At 33.6% G+C, this 10,123-nt stretch overlaps 1 protein-coding gene across 1 annotated transcript in view; it reads right to left on the reverse strand.

The window, feature by feature from the left end:
- Window positions 1–9,307, reverse strand: part of LOC114125664 (uncharacterized) — a 51,463-nt gene extending 42,156 nt beyond the window's left edge. Inside the window, exon 1 of the mRNA XM_027989429.2 lies at window positions 8,649–9,307. Within this exon, the coding sequence (XP_027845230.1) occupies window positions 8,649–8,749 (101 nt within the window). The 5' untranslated portion in view covers window positions 8,750–9,307. The remainder of the gene's footprint in view (window positions 1–8,648) is intronic.
- Between the last annotated feature and the right edge of the window lie 816 nt (window positions 9,308–10,123).

The following is a 10,123-nucleotide window of genomic DNA, read 5'->3' on the forward strand; positions in this document are numbered from 1 at the left end:
TGTGCACATTATTAGGTATATTATATCATACACGTGATATAGAGTCTATAGAGTGAAAGAAATTCTAATTAACGCACGAATAACAGTGAAAATAATATTTTATACTATATATAGTATAGAATATAGATATAATATTATACTCAGTGCAGTCGTCGAGTAGGAGGTAGGTACCTATTATAATAAAGTTTTTGTTTTTCCCGTCTGCTCTGTCACTGTCACACACAATAATAATATATATATATAACATATATTATATGTTTACCTAGGAGTTATTAATATTATTCTACTTTTTATTATTACGTCGCTGACATCTCTCTTTTGCACCTCTACATCAATCAACCACTCAGCATCACTATACATTGTCATTGAAGGTATGCCATTTATATTGTTATCCATTACCATTACTATCGTCATAGTCGTCGACTATATTATTATATAGGTATAAAATATAATATATATATATTATACACTTACGCCGCCGCCGCCGCCGCCGGCCGGTCGAATGCAACGCGTGCGTGGCATCGTCGTTGCATATTCTGCAGCAGCGTACTCGCGGTGTGGGACGTGAAGGGTGATGATGCAGAGGGGATTGCATTCAATATTATGCTCTCGCGTACCAAAACATACACACATATATCTATTGTATAGTATTGTAATGCTGGCACGTGTATAATAACTAATTAATCCGAATATACGGTCGACCGACCCTGAGACGCGACGGCGCATTGTTCACGTGGTACGGGCGGAAAAAAAACCTAACCTTGAGTACTATTCATATGCACCTATATATATAATATGGATATTATTTTATGCTCTCCGAGCTACAACACGGGCGCGATAAGGGAAAACGAAAATAACAAAAAAAAAAAAAAAACGTAGAAACGCATTCGTCTCTCTCGCCGTCAAAGGGTGCAGTGTGTGAACGGTGCCTGTAATGGCGCGTCGTCGGCGGTGCATGCATGTTGCGCGCGCAACTCGCCTTGAGAGGTTACTGAACTCGCGGATCACGCGCGCGGTCCCCCTGAAGAATACACACGCACCACCCCGCTCGACCATATATATATATATATATATATATATATATATATATATACGACGTGGCCGCCGCGGCGTCTGGCGACCTGCCAGCCGCGGGGTGGTGACCGCCGCCGCCGCCGCTGCCGCCGCCGCAACTGTCGTCCATCCGTGTACCCTTTATTCCCCTCCCCTCTGGCATCACTCAGTGACATTTTACGAAATCTCTGTCCGTGTCTATATATTACAAGTTCTTTTCGAGCGCCGAAGACAAGGCCGTTCATAAATGGGTGTGAGCGCGTGCAGCGTGCTCGTGGTGGCGGTAACGGTGACGGCGATGGGACGTGGTCGAGCAGGGGGGTGGGGGTAAACTGAGATTGGCAAGATTCGTGTTTTATTTTTATTTTCAATGATTTCGCAGTCTAATTCTTTTCTGAAAATCTTATTTCATAATTATCCGAAATTATATATCATATACCTACCATCTTTACCGCGGTAAGCGTACTTAGCGATAATAGGCTTAAATGTATTACACGCGTCTCCTGCAGATTGCAGTATAAATCCTTATATGCCGGCGAACACGAGCCACAAGGGGTATTAGTCGTCCTTCCAATCAGTTTTAAATTAGGTACCCGTTGTATGTCGAAAAGATTCTCGTTACAATTATTTGTAATACATAATATAATACTAATACAATAGATAATTTAAAAAAGTGTTCTACCCGTAACCCGTATAATAAAATATAAGCTATAGTATACGTCTATATGGTACATTATGACAAACATACGCTTGAAGCCTACTGCCGCAAACTGGGATTTCGGAAGAACGGACGTTTTCGTATATTTTAATAATAATAATAATAATAATATATAATGTAGTCCAGGATTTCACGGCCGGAGCCCGAATGCATATTATCAGTATTCATCATTACTATAATAATGCATATACGAGCGCGTCGTACATCGATGACGATGTTTTGAAAAAAATATATAATAGGTAAGGGAAATATATAATATATACATCTACATATATTATGCACATATATGTATATATGGGTAATAGGTATCTGATTACATGCGCGTACATCTTTATTATTATAATATACCTGCAGGCTGCAACGGCGCACGCCCGAAATGCGCGCAATGTTTCGCTGTCGGCTACTCGTCAATCAACCGTAATAATAAAACATGCGTATCGTGTGTATACACCTGTACATGATAATATAGGTAATATAGTATATAATATCATAATACGGTTTGCATAATGTGACAAAAATAGCCGGTCTATACGCTAATATAATCGTCTGCGAATCGTGTATATACAATATTATTATTAAGTATTAAATTGTAAATTGATTATATTACATAGATGTTTACATTAAGTCGAAAAGACGGAAGATACGTACGTTTAACGTATTATGATTTTTATTAAGCCAATGCGTATAGATCTATTATACATACGCCGTGTATATAATTACTGTATAAACCATAAGTTAACCATATTAATGTAAAATATATCATCATATGAGTATTATGTATTGGTAAATATACATTATGTATCGATTGCACGCGTCCAAGATATTATAAAATAAAACGTATATAACCACTATAGATCGAGGATATATAACGGAACAAATGGGAAGGTCGAGTGGCGAATTACAGATAAGTATACGAAAAGGAAAAAGAAAGAAAAAAAATTATCATCTATAATATTATATATTAAATATATATATAAATATATTCTCGGCGATGAGAAATGTGTGCTAAAATACAGTTATTTTATTGGGCGAAACTGCACGTAGTCAGGTTTTTAATAACGTCGATTTATTTTTTATCTAAGACAATTCAAGGCACGCAGTCGTTATAATATAGCGCCTACACTTACACACACGAATATAATATAATGATGGTAACTGCACACAGAACATATCACAAAATAATATATAATATAACGACAATTATGTAATGACCGGCCGTCGATCCCGGTGCGACGGATCGCAAAAGTTGTATAATACGTATATACTATATATATATATATATATATATATAATGAGACATGGACGGTCGCGGTGGTGTACATTATATTATGTATATGGTGTGTATACAGTGAATAGGAAATGAAATTTAAATTGGAAATGTATAATGAATTGGACACTCGACGCGACCCTCGGGGTCATTTACACGAGAATTTGCCGTTTGCCAAAACGCGTCCTTTGGCTCTCGACCGCTCTATATATGTGTAATATATATTATACACAATGTATATATAATACGAATAACACGCGCCCGACAATGCGGTGTGACGTGGTGAAATTGTTAAAATTCTGCTCGAAATTTTTTTTTTAAAGAAAAACATCATATTAATATACAACAACAAGAAGACGAGTCAACCGTCTGGCCGCTGTTCAAAAATTAATTTTAAAAAATCAACATACATCGATGAGTTTATCGTCTGCGCCGAAATTCGTCATTTTGTTATATTCAAGGGATACTGCACACTTCATCTAATTGGAGTTTTATTAATCAAGTTCAATTTTAGTTTTAAATTCGGACAAGTGTTTATACTTAATATTTATAATAGTTATACTATGTGCGTTTTTAGACATTCAAACGGCATTTTGATTGAATTAAAAAAAATTGAATTCATACACATAATGTTTGGTCGCATGGTCTTCGTCTGGGAACGAAATTATATACAAACCTGCACTGCAAGGGAATGAATAATGTGTGCGATTTTTAACTGCTACAGATTATATTAAAAAAGTTTGCGTCTATTTTTCAAACATATTAAAATCAATGTGATTGCAATTGAAAAAAACAAACTATGAGTATAATCTCAAATACATACAGAGTCATAGAAATATAATATAGTATATACTATAGTTTAGATAATACATAGTCAATAACGTTATTAAATATTACATATTATACGCTTAATAAAAATAATATTATTGTTATATCATATTGTGCTAGATGGCTATAGTTGATCGAAACGACTTCCGTGCAATGAATACAAAAAAAAACGTGCAGCATGTGATATTATAGTAAATTAAATAATAATAATACATAATACATAAATAAATAAAACTCGAATGCATGGAAGAAACAAAAGAATTAGCCTACTCCGTGTGTCCGTCCGTGAATTCGAGATTTTTTTTTTATCGGATAACGAAAATAGCGATGATAAAAATATAACTTTTTGACCGTACGTCAAAACACTGCTCGCACACACATTTATATATATATATTTATATTATATGTACGTAAGCACGCATTCACGTATATATTATAATACGTACCACGCGAGCTATATATTACGAGCAAAAAGCACACACGTTAACACGTATAGTGTAAACAAATAAAGTATAGAAGAAAAACATTTTAAACTTGAACGTTAGAAAATTAGGAGGTAAATTATTATATACAATTATATATGTATTTATAAGCAAGTTGAATAAAACTGTATATTTGTACTGATTAATAAATACATCCGCGATCCGTGCCAAACGTTAAAATATAAAATTATTTAATAATTATATTTTAAAACATATATACTAGGTACATGTATGTGATTGTAATATAAGTTTTTATATATATATATATAGGTACTATAGATGTATAAATATGTATTAATGTATACACGGAAGGGAACGAAGACGCTCGGGGGCCACGAGGCATTTCGTGTTACACGTTGAACCACAAACGATTAATAAATTCACATCTCATAATAATTTATTTATATTAAACATCGTTTAGAAATACGAACAAAAATCGACACAACCGGTTACAATCAACTGTCAAGTCCATATCACATGATGGTTAGTAATTTATGTTTGATATACATTATATAGGTATATATTATATATTGCACCTATATATTATTTTAATGTCCCTTCAAAATCGCGTGCGTAAACATAGAGCCATATGAACAAAAAAAAATTTAAAAATATATTCGTCACTTTAACGTTTTACCTCTAAGCAATTTTTTTATGGAATATTCTAAATAACACCAATTTATTGACGATAATGCAACTTATTCGTAAATATAGACTTTAAATTTTTATTGTTTTTCGATAACCATCTTCTATTGTATCTATCGTATATATTTTAGATTTTACATGAAAGCACTCAACACGACGTAACAACTACAACAAATACGTTATCTATTTACATACACACGTTATCTTCCTTTACTATCGAAGTATGTTTGGACATAATAACTTTTTTATACGTATAAAATCCATTGTATACCTATCTGAAGTGTTAGAGGTAAACTGTTATTTTTGTGACCTAAAATGATCCCACTATTAACATAACTCGTCGAAACCAAGTTATTTGAAAATCTAAGTTAAAGCGATGGTGTAAGTTATTCAGTATTGGTATAAACTATAAATTCTTACATGTAGTAGGTATATATAATATATTATTCAAAAATAAAAACTATACAAGCAATCATTTAAATTGAATCATTAAAATACTCTTGTTTACTTAAGAATAATACTGTTGAATTTAATTCTAATTTTTATAGACTTGACTAATCATAATAATAACAAATTATGAGTCATTTTAAAACTTTTCTACTTAATAAATACTACACAGACATTTTTTACTAAACGATTTCTGACCAGGATTTAAATAATTTCAATAAACACCTTTCAAACGTGTCAACCTTAACATAACCTAAGTCGTACTTATACGTAATATATAATGTATACAATATACATTTATATATTATATATTTTAATAATATATACAATATACATTCATATATTATATGTTTTAATAATATATATATGTATTTAATAATAATATTACTTGCTCAACCCACATCAAACCAAATTTAATCAAATGCATGTGTATTCACAAGGCCAAGGCGACAATAGTATTACATTTCGTGATTGTTCAACCTCATGCTAGGACAACATTGGTAGGTAGATATAGTTGGAAGAAAAAAATTTCGAAATTTTACAGATAATGCCAGCTGCGGCGCACCACTTGTTTGCCTCGCCCGTCTTATTTTTAAATTTTGTTTTTCGTATTTCTATCTCATAATATATATATATATATTTATTTATTGTCTTTGCGACAGAATGATGCGGTTTCACTTTCCGCGTTATGGCTGTAGTCGCGGTACGTGAGATGAAAATTAAACAGCGATTTAGTCCAAAGACTGGTTAATAATAACACGTGACACACCTATTGCACGCGTACAAAAAACGGGTAAGCGAACCGCAGACTCGCTCACAACTATTGTTTAAATATTTGAAAAAAAAATAATTTAGATTTATAAGAATAAGAACGGCGATTATACAAAAAACATAAAACAAAAACACTCAATAAAAGTAAAAACTATACATTACTACGTACTAGGTTATACTCGTTTATAGTCTGTTAACTTACGCCACGCGTTTGTTCTAGTGCGTACGCGCGCGTCAAATGAAAGGGAAAAGCCGTCTGGAAGTTAGTGATTTGCACCGAGCGCCGCGCCAGTTGAAAGGAATTAAAAGTTTTTCTTTATAATTCACAATTAAAGCACGCGATATTTATACAAAAAAACCATTTGAAAATAAATCTTACATAAGCCTTTCATTGGGGGTATAAATCATACATATAGTGTAACTATATATTTATTGTTACCTATTTATTATTCAATAATAACAGTGAATGATATTACTACATTAAAATTATATTTTCAGGAGTGTAATATGCATGCATTTAATATGTATACATAATATACTGCAATCGCAATTTGTGAACGAAACTACAACTTTGGGGCGTCCAAATATAGTCCTCGTATAATATGGCATGGCCAAAGGTTCAAAAAAGACGTTAGGTACGCGTATTCGAGTCGTATTACAATAGATATTCATCCAAGGACTATACGTTTGTACAGTTCTATAAAATAATGTGTACAATTTATATTTTATATAAAATCATGGAGATGAGAAAATATCTTGAAGATGATAATATTCTGTATGGATAATTTTTTATTTCGTTAATTTGTTATATTTAAATTATTACTATAGTATTACTTTTTTGTCTAGAAAATATACGTATAAAAACATACGTTGCGTCGTTGACAACAGTATTTTTTTTTGCATCATGGTAGAGCTACTATTATAGGTAGGTATCGTACCCATTAATTTTTAACAACTTTTCTCTACCAATGTTTTTTTTTGGGGGGGTTTTTCGATACGTTTATTCAAGCACCTTCATATACACAGTACACACCACTTCAATACTCTCAATAATAATTTAATTTAATACGACATAATAGTGGTAATAATATGAATAATATGAATATAACCCAGGATTCGTATCATAAGATATACGTATATAGCGAACGCACTACTGTATAATGCGATTCGTCGTCAATTATGCACTTAAAACACGGTGATGGCGGCACCGGCGCGGAGTAATGGTTTGGTGAATTTACAAAAGCTGTCGTCGTTCGCGCGCATGTGTGGACAGTGTATTAATTGTATTCTAATGATTTATTTCGAGAGGTCCCCGTAGAACTGTAAAATACAGTAAGTATTATGTATTTGAACTTTGTTTTCGCGTTACTCTATTGAAATTATCATTGTTATAATTGTCATATATGATTTAGCAAAAATTAATTAACTTCTGATGGAAAAACGAGGTGATCGAATAAGAGCACGATCGTGCATAATGTATAATACTTAATATTACGCACGATTTAGAACTATAGAAATCATCACAAACATTTTTCCATTCTAAAAATACGTTCGCGTTGTAATAAAGGACTTTGTGTCCCCGACGAACGGATCGAATAGAGCACCTATATGATGTACAAACCTACCTACCTATTATAAATATAAGTATACACGTCATGTATGTATAATTATACGTTACACCACGTATATATTATTAAAAATAAATTAGGTACTAAAAAAACAGACGTTAATGCCTAAACATGATGATAAGTCTAAGCGTGTAAATTCCCAACAAATTTATTTAAAAAAAAAATGTGTACGGTAGAATTTGTGCCGGGGCGACCGCTGAGGTTATTGACCCAGTCCCCGCCGTCACGGATTCTGTACGTCTCTACCTTCCACTTCTGGCCCGTGAAAAAGGGTTGGAAAATGTCTATGACGATTTTAAGAGTTTTAGAGGAGTCGATTACTATGATATAAAAGTTACAGACGTGTGTGTTCGACGGCGCGTACGACTAAGTTGTACCTATCTATAAATTGAATACGAGTGTATAAATATAAAATAAGATATTGTATTTAAATTTAAAATATTGCTTATCAGAATATCACGGATAACGGGTAGGTACTATAGCCTATAGGTGTACACTTCATAGTGTGTTTTACGGATTTATAAATTATATACCTGTGTAGTATTATAAATATTTTAAATACCGAAACTCAAAATTGTTTGTATACCTATTTACATTTTTTTATTCTATTACTGTTTGTATTATTATTATCACCATCGTATAAGAGATAATGGATGAATTGCAGATGCGAGTGGGGTTTTCTTCGGCCAAAAATAATAAGTATCGAAAAACGCGAAATCTTAAACGCGCAGCAACACTAACTAATATGGTAAGTAGGTAGTCTTCAAAAATAGAATTCGATAATATGCATATATATATATGAGACTGACCTGATGGTTTTGTTGTTCACATTTTTTGACTGTTTGTCGTCTTTAGGTAATCGCAGGTAGTCTTGATCGCCCAACAAGAACAGGTCCTTGGATATGATCATCGTCGTAGCGGTCGTGGAGGCGGTGGTGTCGCTAATCGTGGTGGTCGATATTGGCGGTAAGAAAAAAAATTAATACGATTCAGCGGGTCGAAAAAAACGCGTCGGACGTTCTAAAATCGAGCCCTCTCATCGGAATAAAAATATAAATCGTCGTAAACTGGATGTATGTACGGCGGCGGTGACGGCGGTTTTTACGTTTTTTTTCCGCGGGTATAATTCGGACAGATTTAGAATTTTTTTTTTTTGCTTCCGGTCGTTTTAACAATTTGCGCCCGTTTTTTTTTTCTAATTCAATAAAATTAAATCGCGAGGGTCGACGTCGACGGTTGCTGTATACGATCACGACCGATGATGCGATACAATTTTGTCGTCGTAATAATACGTAAGTATGATAATATTATAGCGACCGTACGCGGAAATACGGACGTGTAGCTTTCGGGCAGACCGCTGCGGTGGCGGCACTCCTAACACACTGACAATGTGAAACACTGAACCAGATAGAGACGACTGCGCCGGTTACCCGGTTTCGTTCTCTAACGAAACCGCACGCACGCAGCACACTCACCCGCACGGCGGCAGTGACGGCGGTTCCGGCGGCGGGCACCGGCCAAAGCGGTACCTGGCGGATAATCGGCAAAGCACGAGCACGTGCGATCGTCGGCAGTGTCGCCGCCTCCTCCTCTCAAACTTACGTACCGTACAGTTCACTCGGTGGGCATATCAGCTATACAAGAGGTGGAGATATATAATATGCATAATATGGTAATTTTCGGTTAGGTTACCGGGTCCAAGAAGTTGGGCACTTCGAGATCGAGAGATTGACAGTTATACGCGGTATAACTTATATACCGCACAATGAAATATTACCAACATTATTATTTTTTTTACAATACACGATATAAATTTTTGACGGAAAACTACTACAGTTTGAACACAATAAATGTATCGCATGTAAGAAATTAAAAATTTATAAGCGAGTAACTTGTTGAGTAATTTTGAAAACAGATTTTCGCAATATGTGTAATTGTTATTCCTAAATAATAGTTGATTAAGAATGTAAGTAGGTATGTAATGTATGTATTAGGTTAAATTTTATTTTAATATTTTAATATGAAAACAATAAACAAACGTTTATAATCTACATATATGTAAGTATAAACCGCATATTATATTTAGCGGTGGTTCTCGTCCGGTAAATGTATACGAAAAGCTCATGGCCGTACGCTAAGAAAATTTCGATTTGGAAAAAAAACAGAAGTACCTACCTAATACCTATTAATATAACGTTTAATATTATGTAACTATTAAGTTATTAAATATGCGTATGATAAAAACTTAAAATATTTGCAACTGATGTTAAGGTTACCAATATAA

The sequence above is a fragment of the Aphis gossypii genome, chromosome 3 (assembly GCF_020184175.1).
Source record: "Aphis gossypii isolate Hap1 chromosome 3, ASM2018417v2, whole genome shotgun sequence".
Lineage (NCBI taxonomy): Eukaryota > Metazoa > Arthropoda > Insecta > Hemiptera > Aphididae > Aphis > Aphis gossypii.